Source organism: Pteropus vampyrus, unplaced genomic scaffold (assembly GCF_000151845.1).
Source record: "Pteropus vampyrus isolate Shadow unplaced genomic scaffold, Pvam_2.0 Scaffold391, whole genome shotgun sequence".
Classification (NCBI taxonomy): Eukaryota; Metazoa; Chordata; class Mammalia; order Chiroptera; family Pteropodidae; genus Pteropus; species Pteropus vampyrus.
This window is the reverse complement of record NW_011889172.1, coordinates 549,741-566,466: the sequence shown is the minus strand read 5'-3', so window position 1 is coordinate 566,466 and position 16,726 is coordinate 549,741. Positions and strand designations below refer to the sequence as shown.

Sequence of the window (16,726 nt, the reverse complement as noted above, 5' to 3'; positions counted from 1 at the left end):
TGTTGAAAAAGGTGTGCTTGGACACTTTACTGTGAATGCCTCTGTCTTATTAAAGAGTCTGGCCTCTTGGGTAGCATTTGCTCTGCCTGCACCTCATGTGTCTGAAGGCCCTGGAGTGCGGATGGAGGCAGTGACCACCCCACAGCAGCTGCTTCCTCCAAGGGGAGGACATCCTCCAGGAGCCCGCTTCGTCTGATGCTATAACTTTCCCGGGAAAACAGGGACTCTGTCCAACTTAGATTGGAGGCCTTAAAAGACCTCTTCTGTGAATTTTTAATGCATTTTTACTTCACTCTGGAGGAATTGATTTCTCTAATGCTATGACCCAGAGATCAGATATATTTTTTTATCTATTTGATTTATTTTGGAATAAAACTTGGATGCAAAAACCAAGTTTTTGCTTTCAGAAGCACCCTGTGTTCACTCTGTCCACTAGTGTTTCCTTTTGTCTTTAGTGGTAGCCCTCTGCAGGGATTTGTATGTCCTCACCATTCTTGTTTTGGTTTTACTTGTTTTATCTAGCATGTCTGTATCCAAGCTTTAAAAAATAACTTTTTAAAATATACATAACTGGTATCTTTTGTAATCATTATGTGTTGAAATAGGTAGATCTAGTTAATTCATTTTGACCGCTCATACTTCATTAGCCCTCGATGGTGGGCAACTTGTTGCTCTTATACACCGGGGCTTCTGGGGCTGCTTCTACCTAGAAGTAGAATAGCTGGGGTGTGGGTTAGATGCCTAACTTTAATCTAGAAAACTCCTCTCCAAAGCAGTGTTACTGACGTAAACCCTTTGAGCAGTGTGTTTCCCCACACCTGTCCCAATACCACCTGTATGGCTTTTTAACCTTTGCCATTCTGGAGGATGTGAATGGTATCTTGTTCCTGACCCTCATTTCCTGTACTTCTAACGAGGCTAAATATACAATTTCTAGAGGGTAATTTGCCAAAAAACCACTTACCAACTGTTACTGGTGGCCATTTAATTTACTTTTTAAATACCTTTCAGGTTTGTCAGCAGCCCGAGTGTGGAAAGTGTAAAGCCTGTAAGGATATGGTTAAATTTGGTGGCAGCGGACGGAGCAAACAGGCTTGCCAAGAGAGGAGGTAGGCTTGGCTGACACTTGTTTTCGTAGCAGAGGACAATGCCAGCCGATGGCTGGTATGCTTTGTATGGGACAGCTGGGTGGAGATGTTCAGAGCAGGCTGGATTGCTTTATCCAGTATTGTCAACAGGCCTGTCCCTGTTATCTAAAACAGCCCCATTTGGTTTTACTTATAAAAGGAGGCTTTCTTATACAAGTGACTTTGTAGGTGTCCCAATATGGCCATGAAGGAGGCAGATGATGATGAAGAAGTAGATGACAATATCCCAGAGGTGCCGTCACCCAAAAAAATGCATCAGGGCAAGAAAAAGAAACAGAACAAGAACCGGATCTCTTGGATTGGAGAGGCCGTTAAGGTAATCCTGGATCACCTTACTGTCAGTCTCCCTACTGCCACCCTTGTGAGGAGCGAGTTGCCTCTTGATGTCTCACCACCAGGCCTCTTAAGCAGCCTGGGTCCTGCTTGTTTGCCTTGGGAGACGAGCAGGGCTGGCCGCGAGACTGAGGCCCATGGCCATGCACCAGAAACGTGCTTTTACTTGGGTGCTCAAAGACTCGGTTTTCTTAGGGTTCCCAGCTAGGAATTTGACACAGTTCTAAGGGTGTCAGGGTCCTTCCACTTCAGAGCTTGTTTCGAAGAGAGTTGTCAACACCCCCTCTGGCCTGGGAATGGGTCTTCAGGGCACTAGCAGATCGCCTCCCGGTTGTTCTGTGGCCACCTCCCCATCTAAGGCTCATTTCCTGTACCAAAGCTGGAGAGTGAGTGTCCTCAGCAAGCGTGAGGCCTTGCCCTGCCGTTGGCTGCCCCAGGCCGGGACGGGGCTTAGCCTTGCCCTGTGGCGGTGACACTGAGGCAAGGGACGGACATGCACGTCTGGGCAGGTGGAGAGCTGGAGGGGGTGGGAGGCTCGAGCTGCGAAGCCTTTCTAGAGGAGGTGACATCTGGGCTGAGACCCAGAAGTGGGAGAGGAACCGCCCCACGAAGATCTAGGGAAGGATGGGGGTGGAGGCCCTGAGTGGGGAACCAGCTTTCCTTGTGGGAGGAAAGGAAAGAGGCCTGTGGCTGAGGGAGGAGTCGGGTGGGACGCAGCTGCAGGACCACGGCGAGGAGTGGGGACTGGGCTGTTAACATAGGGTTCTGGATCTGATTTGCTGCTGACAGAGGGTCATGAGTGCCCTCTGCCACAGGCTTCCCGCCTAGGGAGGTGGATTTCCTGTAGGCCGGTAGAGCTGGTGACTTCTTAATGAAATCATTATAGGTTACACCTTTATGTAAAGTAACACCAGCACGCAGGTCAAACCTAGTATGGACCTTCAAACCCATCCCCATCTGAAATAAGCTCTTCGTTTTCAGACCGATGGCAAGAAGAGTTACTATAAGAAGGTGTGCATTGACTCGGAAACGCTGGAAGTGGGGGATTGTGTCTCTGTTATCCCAGATGACTCGTCAAAACCACTGTACTTAGCAAGGTTTGTATCTTTCCCTGTGCTCGACTTCAGCACACACTTCCTCTTGCACAGGTAGGAGATGCCTGTTTTGCAAGAATATAGCAGCAGCAGCTCTGTGCCCTAGACTGAAACAAACACAAAACACAAATTCCCCTAAGTAGACTTAGAGCAGATCTGCTGATCATTAGAACTTTCTTCCTTCCTGCTCATCTGACTCCAGGGTCACCGCATTGTGGGAGGACAGCATCCAAGGGCAGATGTTTCATGCCCACTGGTTCTGTGCTGGCACAGACACGGTCCTTGGGGCCACGTCGGACCCCCTGGAGCTGTTCCTGGTAGATGAGTGTGAGGACATGCAGCTGTCATACATTCATAGCAAGGTGACAGTCGTCTATAAAGCTCCATCGGAAAACTGGGCCTTGGAGGTGAGTGCCTGTTGCCCAGCACCTGTCACGTGCCCCTCTCTCACTATGTGGGGTCACGCCTGACACAGCATTCTTGTCCCCAAAGGGGGGCATGGATCCTGAGGCCCTGATGGCAGAGGACGATGGGAAGACCTATTTCTACCAGCTGTGGTACGATCAAGACTATGCACGATTTGAGTCCCCTCCTAACACTCAGCCAACGGAGGACAACAAGTACAAGTGAGTTCCTGGTCTGGGCCCTGGTGCTGTCCCTTTCTCGGGGAGGACCTCGTACTTCTCTCTGAATCACTAGCTTTTCACATGTTTCCATCTGCTGGATTTGTTTCCCTGACACCATCTGATTGTTCTCTTTGCTAACTGAAGGCCAGCCTGGATTCGTTGCAGTGGCTGTAAATGTGTGGACAGCCTGGGCTTGGAGTTCCCTTTATGAGAAGCTCCCGTGTCCAGGAGCAGGATTTATTCCATTTTCAGCCTTTTTGCATGTTCCTCAGCATCTGTCCCACAGATTTCACGTGTTTTCTTTAGTTTCTTAGGTATCTTCTCATACGTGAGATCTTTGATTACATTTTATGCCAACTGGTGGGTGACTGCTCTTAGGGAGTCTTGGTTTTGCTTTGTTCTGTTTTAATGTTTAGTGCCCCATGACTTTTTCTTTAACCGCTGTACTTCATTTGTTTTGACCGGAAGTGGTGCCAGTGTCTCCAGAGCAGCAGTGAGGCTGAGGGGGTGAAGTCTGGAAGGGCTAACTTAAATGCTTCTATGCTTTATCAGTTGGCCTGGTGTTGCCTTTTGACTTGATCTCCATATTTAAGGCTGTCTCCAACTCTCCTTTAAGGAATAGTGTTAAACTCTTCCAAATACCTCTTCTGCCTTTATAGAGATTTTAGTATGAGCCTCCTGATTTTTTGAGTTCCTAACTGAATCACTCTTTGTATTCTTGCTTCTGGCGTATTCCTCACCATATTCTACATTGTTCGTTGATGTCTTAGGGTTTTTATAGTAAATACTCAAAAGTGGGATTGGCTTGGCATTTTCTTGCGTTGTATATATCTTTGGGCTGTGGTCCCAAATAACTGTTTTCAGAGTGTGAACATAAAGTACAGAAAAGCCACTTCCTTCAAACATTTGCAGGTGTTTTCTCTTGGTCGCTAGGGTCTCTGCGTTGAGCCAGCAGCTGATACTGCGGTCACTACCTGCTGCCTCAGGGCCTTTTGGTTTCTGTCCTTCACTCCTTCAGGTTCTGCGTAAGTTGTGCCCGTCTGGCTGAAGTGAGGCAGAAGGAATTTCCCAGGGTCATGGAGCAGCTGGAGGACTTGGATGGCCGGGTTCTCTACAGCTCAGCCACCAAGGATGGTGTCCAGTATCGAGTGGGAGACGGCGTGTACCTCCTCCCGGAGGCCTTCACATTCAAGTGAGCGCCCCCTTTGCCCAGGTCAGGGCCAAGATCTCTGGGCCAGTAGAGGGTTGGCTTTGGAATGTCCCCTGACTCTGCACCCCTAGTACCAGCTTCTGCCCGAGCCATCACATTGGCATCTGTGGCGATCAGACAGTGTCCAGCAGTCCAGTGCACAGTGACTACGATTCTGTGGCAGAGTGAAGCTGTGAGTCTGTGAAAGAACTCTGCTGGCTCAGAGACAGCTCCAGCGTCAGTGGTGAGCCCTGCCCAGCTCTGCCTCTGACCAGCTTGTGAGGCGCTGGGCCAGAGACCTCCTCTTCTTAGTCCCCCTCTGTTAGATGGGGAGAGGAGTATCTTGCCTGCCGGGCCTATAAGGATTAAGTGAGTTAAAGAGACGTGCTTAGCACAGTGCCTGGCTTAGGGTGAAGACTGAATGAATATGACTTACCTCTTGGTAAATGAGAAATGCATCAAAGACTACTTTGCATATCAGAGGGCTGAGGCTCTTCCGGGAAAGATCAAAGCCACAGATATTTTCCACACTTGATCCATATTTTCCACACTTGATCCATTCTTTGTTCGTTGTAAGAACTAGTACGTGGTTGGGTTTACAACCAACATCTCCCAATGTAGTTCAGTTTCCCGGCTTGCAATTCCATTTTCCCGGAGTTCCAGTTGGACCTCATTCCTTAGCCTCAGTTCAGTTACTGTGAATTACAAAACAGGGAGGGCAGGGCCCTTCTAGCCCAGGAGTCTGTGCGTCACCCGCTCCAGCACAGGTTGTCCTTGACGTGAGGGGGAGGGGCAGTGCTGTTTATCAGCTTTTCCTGGTGCAGCAGAAGCATCAACACAGGTGTGCATAGTAGCCTTTTGAGCCTGTTAGACTCTTAAGGGGGCCTGGTGGATAAGAACTGTGGCTGCCGCCTTCCCAAATGGCAGTCTTGAGAGAGCACAGCCCGGCCATCCTGGCAGCCATATCAGATGATTGGTTTTACCACAGTAGTTGTGCCAAAGTCGGCTTGCTCAGACTGCCAGTCTCTTCCCCATGCCTTCTCCAGCATCACCCTAGGTCAGCACCTCAGTCTGGAGCGTGTGGGTTATGCCATGGTAATAACCCCAAACTGCGGTTTACTTCTTGCCTGCATTGTGTGTCTGTCATGGTTCAGTAGGGCTCTGGGCTTGTTGTGTCACTCAGGGACCTGAGCTGCCAGAGTTTCTGCCTTCTCAAAAGCTGCCAATCTCAGAGGCCAGGGAAGGCACACTGGAGGCTCTTCTGGAGGTTACATGCTCTCCCCTAGAAGTGCTTGTGTGTCACTCCTGCCCATACTTGTTCAGGAGAACAAGTCACATAGCAAGAATTGCAGTCCTACCATGTAGCGCGGAGAGCTGAGAATATTCTAACAGCGTTGGCGAGTGCCATGGCCAACAGATGGAAGATGCTTATTTTGAACAGTGGATGAAATTTAGTCTTTCTCTAAATCTTTTCTAAGAGCACTTAGCTGCACTAGTTTATAAGGTGCTTGAATTTCAGTGGCTATTGTCACTGGTCAGTCACGCTGAATTACCTACTTTTTAAGGTTTAATGTCTACACATAACATTTGCTTCTCTGCAGCATCAAACTGTCCAGTCCTGTGAAACGCCCACGGAAGGAGCCCGTGGATGAAGACCTGTATCCGGAACACTACAGGAAGTACTCTGACTACATCAAAGGCAGCAACCTGGACGCCCCTGAGCCATACCGAATTGGCCGCATCAAAGAGATCTTCTGTGTCAAGAAGAGCAACGGAAAGCCTAATGAGACAGATGTCAAGATCAGACTGAACAAGTTCTACAGGTCAGTGACGGCCTCTGCGCTTCCAGAAGGCTCTGCCTGAAACGGAGTTGTAACATAATATACACAGCAGTGTTTTAAGAGTTAGTAGAGGTAGCTGTTTTTCAAAATGTTTTGGATGACCTGGTGGGTGCTGACAGTGACTTGAATTATATTTCATAGACTTGCTTTTAGATGTTTGTTTTAAAGCTGCTGAGTTTGCTCCAAAAGAAATCCTTAAGCTAAAGTCCAGGGTGTGACAAAGGCAGGTGTGGAATGTCCTGGGTTCTGCCTGAGGCACCCGCAGAGAACCTCCAGTCCTATTTATGACTGTTTGACCGCTCCCTTTGTCCCTCCCTGCGCTCCTCTTCCTGTTTTCTTTCTAGGCCTTTCTTCCTGTTTTAGGGGTTTCTCTCTCTGTACTTTTCCCAAGGTCTTGGCTGCACCTAGTCTTTTCTGGGATCCTAGTAACTGGTAATTGTTAGGAGCCGACCTGAAACTAAGCCATATAGATAATTATAACGTTGCTTCACCTCTTGGCCAACGTATATCAAAGACTTTCTTGAAGTCTTTGTAATAATCAGTCTTAAAAGTGAGAAAGGAAGGGGAAGTTTGGCTGGTATAGGTGAGAGAAAGAAGCTGTAGACGTGCTTCTTAGCGGGAGACAGGCAGCCGCTGTCCTGACACAGGGCTGGTCTGTTTGGGCTGCAGTTGAGGGCATGAAGAGCAAGCAGACCATTTAACAAACTGAACTACTTTTAGGTTTAATGTTCAGTTATGCATAACGGTTGCTTCTTTGCGGCATCAAGCTGTCCAGTCCCATGAAAGGCCCATGAAAGGAGCATTTGTTACAAAGAATCTACTCGGTTTTTAGTGTTTAGTGCCAAGTAAGGAAGATAGTAATCAAGCTGACCTGATTGCGGGGCTTGCGGTCTTTACTCATAAATTCTCAGAGCACCCCCAAGAATGCGGTGCCATTTAATTCATCGTCAGTTCACAGCAAAAGAATTGCTGACAAAGACCCTTGCGCTCACAGGCCAGAGAACACGCATAAGTCCACCCCGGCGAGTTACCACGCAGACATCAACCTGCTTTACTGGAGTGACGAGGAGGCCGTGGTGGATTTCAAGGCTGTGCAGGGCCGCTGCACCGTGGAGTACGGGGAGGACCTGCCCGAGTGCCTGCAGGATTTCTCCGCTGGGGGCCCAGACCGCTTCTACTTCCTTGAGGTGGCACTCTGGGCTTACTGGAGGGAGGGACTTCATGCCACACTCATGGCCCCCCGAGAAAGCAGTTTAGTTACCCAGAGTGCAAATCTGCAAGGTTCAAGTCTGTAACTTTATATTTTTGGCTTTTTAAAAAGTACAATAAGTATATTTGAGTGTCCTAATGTAACTAAAATTTACTTAAAGACTGTTGGGTGGCCCCTGCTAGCCTGCCCAGTACCTTAGGGTAAGTTAGGGAGAGGGGCCCCTTCCCCAGGGGCCCTTCCTCAGTACCTTCAGCCAGGCATCAGTATCCAGGCCGGGGTCACACATACCATGCAGCTGGCCCTGGTTATCGAGAAAAGATCTAGGAGTCTGTTGACTAAGCTAATCACTTTTAAGTTGAGCGTGGGCTTTCCGTATTGGTTCATCTTATAAGGGCACGTGCCCGCGTTTCCCCAGGTGCCGGAGCGGGCAGCTTCATCAGACAGCAGTCTCTTGGTATAACGCTTTGGCCTATTTTTAGGAATGAGTAGTCCAGGCACTTATAATAGCTAGAATCTCAATGTCAGCCACATAAAGTATTTGTACTAATATAATTTTTTTATTTCTGGTATAGTAAAATTAAAGTACTCTTCTTGGTGGCTAATTGCTTATGGCCATATTCAAGGAGAAATTAAGTGGATCTTTATCAAATTAACTTGTTAGGGAACCAGTGCATTTCTCTGCCAGACTATTGTGGTTCTTCCCTTCTCAGGCCTATAATGCCAAGAGCAAAAGCTTTGAAGATCCTCCTAACCATGCTCGTAGCCCTGGAAATAAAGGGAAAGGGAAGGGAAAAGGTATGTTATTCCATAGGGTTCTTTTCAAGTCCATCTTCTATAACTCAGGATACATATGATCAGTGTAAAAGAACAGCCTCTGGTGTTACCGCATTTTGTGTGTTAACAACTTATAACGAGGCTATCCCTGAATCAATAAGATATCTGAAGAGAGTAAGTCACAGCCCTGATTTAATTTGTGGCCTGTCTCTTCCAGGGAAAGGCAAGGCAAAGTCTCAGACATGTGAGCCAAGCGAACCTGAGACAGAAATTCAGCTGCCAAAACTGCGGACCCTGGATGTGTTTTCTGGCTGTGGGGGATTGTCAGAAGGATTCCACCAAGCAGGTAAAAGCCAGCAGGTTTTGTCTGCACAGCCAGTAAAACTGGACTGGGCACATCCCACCTGGGAAGAGCTTTCTGGCTCTGGTCACTCTTCTGACCCAAGAGTCATTCCAGGGAGTTCAAAGCCTATCTTTGTCCTCGTGTCTGCCAGGCATCTCAGAAACGCTGTGGGCCATCGAGATGTGGGACCCTGCAGCGCAGGCCTTCCGGCTGAACAACCCTGGCTCCACGGTGTTCACGGAGGACTGCAACATCCTGCTGAAGCTGGTCATGGCCGGGGAGGTGACCAACTCCCGTGGCCAGAAGCTGCCCCAGAAGGGAGATGTGGAGATGCTGTGCGGCGGGCCGCCCTGCCAAGGTTTCAGCGGCATGAACCGCTTCAATTCGCGTACCTACTCCAAGTTCAAGAACTCTTTGGTGGTCTCCTTCCTCAGGTAAGCAGAGCAGAGGCCCTCCTGTGTTCAGTGCTGCCTTTGGGTGACTGGACAGCCCATAGGGCTGCGACACTGGCTGTGCCAGGGTGAGCAGTAACTGCTCTAGCTTTCACAGCTGCTGAAGGCCATGTGTCTAGGTGAGACACCCAGCCTTTGCCTTCAGGAAATTCACAGCTCACTCTCCTCTGAGGACAGGCGTCAAAAGTTGGGAGGTGCAAATTCTCAACAGCCCAGTGTCAAGCCTTTGGGAATGGCTTCTGGGAGCAGATCTCTTCCCTGGGTTCAAGCAACGACTCTTGTCTCTCCCGCCTCCACAGTTACTGTGACTACTACCGGCCGCGGTACTTCCTCCTGGAGAATGTCAGGAACTTTGTCTCCTTCAAGCGCTCCATGGTCCTGAAGCTCACTCTCCGCTGCCTGGTCCGCATGGGCTATCAGTGCACCTTTGGCGTGTTGCAGGTGGGGCTCCCAGAGAACGGGCCAAAGTGGGCAGATGGCTATGGATGGGAGGGGGCAGCGGACCCTGGACTGTAGCAAACTTGTCTCCAACCAAAAGTAAGCTTCAAGGGGACAGGCCTTAGCGTGGTAACTTGCGATGCTGGCCAGGGTGAAGCAGTGGCCCCCGGAGCCCGCACTCACAGCTGTGAAGCTCATAGCGTTTAGATCCGAAAGCTCAGAGCCACTTTCCAGCAAGTCCACCTCTCAGGGTCTTCTCGAGCTGCATCCTCTCGGGTGCCTGAGGAAAGGCTGCGTGCAAGGGGGTTCTTGACCGTGTTTCCAGCTCACTTCCCTCAATGGATAATGGTGGTGGCCGAGTACCGCGCTCTAAGCAGTATCTAGATCTCCACAGAGGGGCAGGTGAGGCCAGGTTGGCAGAACGACTCAGACCAAACCGTTACAGAGCAGTGAAACAGGTGTTTCCTCGGGGTGAATGCTCGTGCACGCGAATACCTAGAGAGTGCAGAGGGTTGCATTCTAGGTAGTGGCTACCAGAGGCTCTTTCTGCAGTGACAGCGATTCGGAGTGACCCAGAGAGAGTAGGCCTTATCTGGAAATAGCCACTCTATATAACCACCCAGTAATTGTTGGTGTAACTACACTGAAATAACTGTTAAAGCGGGAGGGAAGGTTGGCTGCAAAGCTGAGTCTGTGCGGGTAAGCGAGTGCCGGGGTGGCATGGCCCCCCAGTTCAGCCTTTGGTATCTGATTCCACTTTGTCGTGTTGGGAGGAAACCTGGGTTGATTAGGGGTTCCCAGGTGAGCTCTGCACCAGCCAGCCTCTCAATGAAGGGGGCACCCTGACCCTGAACCTTAGTCTAGCAGTTGGAGGTACCCGTTTACCTTATGTATGTGGCTGTCTCATGCACAGGCTGGTCAGTACGGTGTGGCCCAGACACGGAGGCGGGCCATCATCCTGGCCGCAGCCCCTGGGGAGAAGCTCCCTCTGTTCCCAGAGCCACTGCACGTGTTCGCGCCCCGGGCCTGCCAGTTGAGCGTCGTGGTGGATGACAAGAAGTTTGTCAGCAACATAACCAGGTAGGACCCCCAGTATGACTTGCTGTGTCAGCACCTGTGAGCGTTATCCTGGGAGGTTTGGCACTGGCATTCTGCCACCTCCGGTCTTGAGTCCTGACCCCTGAGTAAGCACTGCATACAGAGCAGTGGCCAGGCGCCTGGCTGCTGTCATGAGCAAAGCTCACACCGTAGCCTGTCTCCTTCCTGGAGGGAGTCTAAGAAGAATGAGGCCCATGTGACTCAGGTGGACCTTTGACCGCTCAGTTGGGTTGTCCTCTCTGGATAAGAGTGCCAGCAGTCGGGATGGCACTGTGACACGAGGGACAGCAACAGTGTGCATCCTCAGAGATGTCAACTGTCTCCATGCTCTGTTACAGGCTGAGCTCAGGTCCATTCCGAACCATCACTGTGCGTGACACGATGTCTGACCTCCCTGAGATCCGGAACGGGGCTTCGGCGCTGGAGATCTCGTACAACGGGGAGCCTCAGTCCTGGTTCCAGAGGCAGCTCCGGGGCTCGCAGTACCAGCCCATCCTCAGGGACCACATCTGTAAGGTAACATCGCCTGACAGAGGGACCTCTTTTCCAGCTACTTCATGAGAACAACGGCCCCCATCCAGCCTTTGCTCTGCTCTGGGCGCCTAACCCAAACCATCGTCATCTGACTGGCTCCCAGCCTCGCCTCCTCACTACCTCCCGCTTCTGTTCTTGCCCCCACCGCCTGTGCCCCCCACAGTAGGACACAGTCACAGAACGCATCAGTCAGACCTTTTGCTCCTCCTGGAATAGGCCTGGAATAGGCCTGGAATGGTGTGTCTGGTCACTGCCTGTTTCTGACTGACCTCTGTCACCACTCCTGCTTTCTGTGTTGTCCTTAGTATGCCAAACTTGGCTCTTGGTGCCCCCAGCCCCAGCTCCTTTTCATACTGCATGCTTGCCCTAAGCCATCCCTTCACCTGTTCCCTCCACATTATTCCACGTCCCTGATGTGTCTTCATTGCACTTGTATGACCCCAAGTTGTCCATTTGGGTAACTGTCCCAATGATATAAGCCTCTTGGGAGTTCCTGGTCACCGTGGTGTTCCTAGTGCCTAGAACGGTGTTGCCCAGCCCACTGCGGTTGCTCAGGTGCTCTGAGCTGGGTGACAGCTGGCCTTGTTGCACTCTTCTAGGACATGAGCGCGCTGGTGGCCGCCCGCATGCGACACATCCCCCTGGCACCGGGCTCAGACTGGCGTGACCTGCCCAACATCGAGGTGCGACTCTCCGATGGCACCATGGCCCGGAAGCTGCGGTACACCTACCACGACAAGAAGAACGGCTGCAGTAGCACAGGGGCCCTCCGTGGGGTCTGCTCCTGTGTGGAAGGTAGGGCCCCTGTTTGTGCCCTTGGCACGGCTTCCCTGGTCATCGGGAAGCCCAGCCCCAACAGGCTTCGATTACCCACAGCAGTCCAGTGGGGAAGGAGCACTATTTGCTGGGGCTTCCCACCGGGACATACTGGCTGCTGCCACTCACCCAGAGGCCCTGGGCAGGGCACACATGCCGTGCCCGGGGAAAGGGGACTGGCTGTCATCCGCTCTGTCCCTGGATGGCTCCGCACGCTCTGGGTTCCCTCCCGGCCGCCCTCCTGTTCTGTAACCACAGCCTCACCCTCTCTTCCAGCAAGTAAAGCCTGTGATTCCACGGCCAGGCAGTTCAACACCCTCATCCCCTGGTGCTTGCCCCACACGGGGAACAGGCACAACCATTGGGCTGGCCTCTACGGGCGACTCGAGTGGGACGGCTTCTTCAGCACGACTGTCACCAACCCTGAGCCCATGGGCAAGCAGGTAGGTCAGGGGACCAGGATCAGGCCTGGGAGAGGACAAAGGCGCGGACTTCGTAGGCTGCGGCTAGTGCGTCAGAAGCTGCTCCCCTCACCTCTGGTCTCAGGCTGGCAGAGACGGGCTCCCTCGCTGAGGCCTGAGGCTGAGCTCCTTGCGGTTTCCCTCGGGTGGCGAGTCCGTCCCAGCCCCACCATGCCTCTCGCCCCCAGGGTCGCGTGCTCCACCCCGAGCAGCACCGCGTCGTGAGCGTTCGTGAGTGCGCCCGCTCCCAGGGCTTCCCAGACACCTACAGGCTATTCGGCAACATCCTGGACAAGCACCGGCAGGTCGGTGGAATGGAGCCAACCACTTCTCTGGCCTTGAGCTGGGGCCGACTGGAGGGAGGCCCCCCTGTGCCTGGCTAGGGCAGAGAGTTCAACGGCGAGCGTGGCTCCCACGGTCACTTCTAAGGGTGTCTGACTGGCTTCAGCTCTCCCATCAGAGGGATGGCCAGGACGGGGGTCTCTGTCCCTGGGCCTAGAGTACTCACGAGTCAGCCCATCACTAAGCACGTTGGTTGCCAATTTCAGCTGTGAGGCATATTTCTCCCAAAGGAAACTTCTAGCACAGAACTTCAGGGAGGGAGCAGACTAAATGCGGTAGTAGAGGTGAAGTGAGCCAGCATTCCTCACTACTTCTCGGGGTATTGGAGTGGCTCTTTTTCTGTTAGTGTACTTTTTTTAAAGTTAGAGTTGACGTTCAGAGTTTTGTTAGTTTCCAGTGTACAGCATAGTGCTTAGACATTCATATAACTCACAGAGAGATCCCTTCGATTAGCACCCACCTAGTGCTGTACATAGTTATTTACAGTATCATGGACTATATTCCCTGTGCTGGATCTCACATCGCTGTGACTATTTTGTAACTACCAAATTGTAGTTAATCCCTTCACCTTTTTCACCCAGCCCCCCAAACCCCCTCCCATCTATCAACCACTAGTTTGTTCTCTCTGAGTCCGTTTTCATTTTGTTCATTTGTTCTTTATAGATTCCACATATAAGTGAAATCATATGGTGTTTGTCTTTCTTTGTTTAACTCATTTCAGATTAGCTTCTTAAATGATTATTTCATCTAAGTAATGCATGCATATGGCTTAAAAAGCCACCAGTGCCTGGGGGTCATAGCAGAAACTTCGTTTTACCCCTCGCCTCTGGCCCTGTTCTCTGGAAGCAGCCACTAGCTGGAAGTGAAGCATGGTGTCTTCCGTATCTGGATATTAGACTTTTTCAAAAACCTTTAAAGGCCCCCTTCTCTGTGGGTGGTTCTCCACAAGTGGATCGGACGATGGGCTGATTGGCAGGTCTGAGGGCTATCCTGATGGAGGGGCTTCAGGGACCCGTGTGAGCATGAGACCAGGGGCCCAGTGTCCTGATCGTTGTGCTGAGTGGAGGCCGGTGCTAACCCTAGCCGTGCCAAACCAGGCTTTCCCCTCCTCCCCTTCTGCAGGTGGGCAATGCTGTGCCACCCCCACTGGCCAAAGCCATTGGCTTGGAGATCAAGCGCTGTATGCTGGCCAAAGCCCGAGAGAGTGCCTCAGGTATGGCGGAGGTGGCCGGGCTGGGGGCTCGGGGGCCACACACGCTCCCGGGTGGCTTCACTTCTCTGTGGGCTGCCATGGGAGGCGTTGCACGTCAAGTGCTTAGAATGGGCACCCAGCACTCACTTCTCTGTCCTGCCGGCTGAGCCTGGCTCAGCTGGGCTTGCTCAGCCTCTAATCCAGGCAGTCTGGAAACTTCTAGGGGCCACCTTTGGGCAGCACTCCTGTTCCCCGAGTGTCCATTCAGAGCTGCCACAGGTTCTCTTACGGTCGGCCATTAACACCGACGTGGGGGCGTTAAGGTAGTTAGTTCTGGACTTGGCATGTTTGTTTTGCTGCCTGCTGTGTGATGCTGTGTATGTGCCCTGCAATGACTTTCCCTTTTCTTTCTCTTCAGTTAAAATCAAGGAGGATAAAGCTACCAAGGACTAGTTTCGCCCTCTCGTCGCCCTTGTTTCTGGCACCAGGGATCCCCAACGTGCACTGATGTTGTATTTTTAACATGTCAAAATCTGTCAGTTCAGATGTGTTGTACACGGTGTTTGTGGCCTTGGCTGACATGAAGCTGTTTTGTGAGGTTTGCTTATCAACTAATGACTTAGTGATCAAATTGTGCAGTACTTTGTGCATTCTGGATTTTAAAAGTTTTTTATTATGCATTATATCAAATCTACCACTGTATGAGTGGAAATTAAGACTTTATGTAGTTTTTATATGTTGTAATATTTCTTCAAATAAATCTCTCCTATAAATCACCTTGGGTGGTGACTCATGACTGAAAAGGGGCTTCTGGGTGAGGCTGGATGAGAATGGGCTCCTCAGTGCTAAAGGGGACCCCACAGGGGCATTTGTCTGGAGTTAGATCATTCCATGTGTCCCGTGCATGTTTCGGGGTGAGGATTAAACTGTGTGACACAGCTCTGGCCAATGAGATACAAGTAGAACTTGCTAGTGTGGCTTCCAGGAAAGTTTTCTAAAGAAGTAGTCTTAGTTGGCCTTCCCCATGGTCTCATACCCCTTCTTTGGAGTGTTCTGTGATGCCTGGTGGTACAGCAGCCATCTTGTGACCGAGGACAGAAGCCCCTTACAGTGGATAGCAGAGCAAGGAGAGAGGACTTGGTCCTGCACCCCAGACACACCCCTTACTTGCTTAAGAATGTTAGGTGGGCTTTCTGCATCTTAAGTCTAATTCAATCCTACTGGATTCTAAGATGAACAAAACTTTTGTTTGGTTTATTTTTGGGAAAGGACTTGCTGTAAAATGCCAACAAAGCAGAAGCAAAGAAGTGTCAGTCACCAGCACCCACAACCCAGCGGGCCACTATTAGGATGTTAAGTAACACCTGCTCCACCACCTGTATCCTTACTTTCACAAAAAGTGCACTCAGTGGCACTTCACCTGTAACTTTCTATTCAATGAGTCCCAGATGTTTTAGTCATAAGACTAAAGGACTAAATATAATTCAAATGCAAAATTTAAGTTTTTTCATAAGTAGTCAGGTGTTTGCCTCTTCTTGCTGTTATAAGCAGCTCTGCACTGAACATCCTGTCCTATATGTTCTATCTCCTTTAGGGAAATATCGAGAGGTTCTGGGATCATTGGGTATAAAAGTTTTCCTATTTCCATTCCAGAACATGTGGCTGGCCCACCTCCCTGGAGAGGCTTTAGCGCTGCCCCCTCTAACATGTGGACTTTTTTAGCTTGCCTTGGCTTTTTGCCTCTTTAGTCCTTGTCAATGGAATAGTGAAAGTCTTGCGAGCATTTTTTAGGAACAATTCAGTACTTTCATGTGTCTGGTAGCCAGTAGAATTCATTCTTTCTCTTTGAGGTGACACATGACAGTCCTTGCTGGGAGCTGTTCAGTTATTAGATTTTTACCTCTGCTGTGTTGCTTTCATCTTGAGTCATTGTATCTTTGCCATATTGACATTTTAGGGGTTAGATTTATATTTATCCCTTTTTTTTTCAGAGCCTGTTTAGAAAGGCTTTCCCTGCTCCCAGATCATAAGCTTGTGTTCTCTTTTATATTTCTATGACATCTCATTTTAACATGTGAATCACTTTTGTAAGGACGAAAACCGATATCTCGGCTTAGTTTTTGAACCGGTAACAAATGCACTTGATAAACACAATACCTCGAAATGGTATCTGGTAAAGTTCTCCCATCAGAGATTTTACTTTTTAGCTATACCCTCTGCTCTTTTTAAAGCTAAAACCTCATTAAAAGTATAGTGAAGAGTATGCTGTTTTTTCCACCTTGAATCCTCATCTTCCAAAGTCATTCTTTGCCTGGGTACAAACGCATGTGTCTCTTCTCTGCTACAAATGGTGGCATTGATTAAAACTGCTTTGCACCTTGAAGGTTGGACTGCCTCACTGGTTCCCCTATTTTTTTTTTTTTTTATTGAGCTCTAATCTAAAATGCACAAGTCCTGAATGTACAGCTTGAATTTTGATCAATGAATCCAACTCTATAACCCAGATCCTTATCAAGCCATAGAATATTTTCTTCGCCCCAGCCAGTCACCCGCTTTCGCCAGCTGCAGGCAGCCCGTTGGGTTTCTTATGGGCTCTTGTGTCTGGCTCCTTTCTCTCAGCATGTTTTTGAGATTCATCCACATGGCCGATGTGTATTAGTAGTCTGTCCTTTTTTATTAAGTAGAAGGAATGCCTTTGTTTTAAACCGTTTATCATTCTGTTTGGAAACAGCTACTGGCTTCACTTCTCTGTGGGCTGCCATGAGAGGCGTTGCACGTCAAGTGCTTAGAATGGGCACCCAGCACTCACTTCTCTGTCCTGCCGGCTGAGCCTGG

General features: G+C 50.1%; 1 protein-coding gene across 3 annotated transcripts in view; it reads left to right on the top strand.

Annotated features, from left to right (window-relative positions):
• DNMT1 (DNA methyltransferase 1) overlaps nucleotides 1–14,667 on the top strand; it is a 38,912-nt gene extending 24,245 nt beyond the window's left edge. For 2 of the 3 annotated variants that reach the window (XM_023523415.1, XM_023523416.1), the window contains exons 22-40: nucleotides 1,012–1,109; nucleotides 1,317–1,464; nucleotides 2,463–2,578; nucleotides 2,778–2,982; nucleotides 3,068–3,201; nucleotides 4,220–4,393; nucleotides 5,992–6,213; nucleotides 7,226–7,418; nucleotides 8,152–8,236; nucleotides 8,433–8,561; nucleotides 8,710–8,992; nucleotides 9,310–9,451; nucleotides 10,362–10,528; nucleotides 10,885–11,062; nucleotides 11,680–11,875; nucleotides 12,173–12,339; nucleotides 12,546–12,662; nucleotides 13,822–13,912; nucleotides 14,310–14,660. In XM_023523415.1, coding sequence (XP_023379183.1) covers nucleotides 1,012–1,109; nucleotides 1,317–1,464; nucleotides 2,463–2,578; nucleotides 2,778–2,982; nucleotides 3,068–3,201; nucleotides 4,220–4,393; nucleotides 5,992–6,213; nucleotides 7,226–7,418; nucleotides 8,152–8,236; nucleotides 8,433–8,561; nucleotides 8,710–8,992; nucleotides 9,310–9,451; nucleotides 10,362–10,528; nucleotides 10,885–11,062; nucleotides 11,680–11,875; nucleotides 12,173–12,339; nucleotides 12,546–12,662; nucleotides 13,822–13,912; nucleotides 14,310–14,344 — 2,880 coding nt within the window. In that variant the 3' untranslated portion in view covers nucleotides 14,345–14,660. Of the gene's footprint in view, nucleotides 1–1,011; nucleotides 1,110–1,316; nucleotides 1,465–2,462; nucleotides 2,579–2,777; nucleotides 2,983–3,067; nucleotides 3,202–4,219; nucleotides 4,394–5,991; nucleotides 6,214–7,225; nucleotides 7,419–8,151; nucleotides 8,237–8,432; nucleotides 8,562–8,709; nucleotides 8,993–9,309; nucleotides 9,452–10,361; nucleotides 10,529–10,884; nucleotides 11,063–11,679; nucleotides 11,876–12,172; nucleotides 12,340–12,545; nucleotides 12,663–13,821; nucleotides 13,913–14,309 lie in introns of all 3 variants that reach the window. The other variant, XM_011380250.2, reaches the window with a different exon arrangement.
• The last annotated feature ends 2,059 nt before the right edge of the window (nucleotides 14,668–16,726 follow it).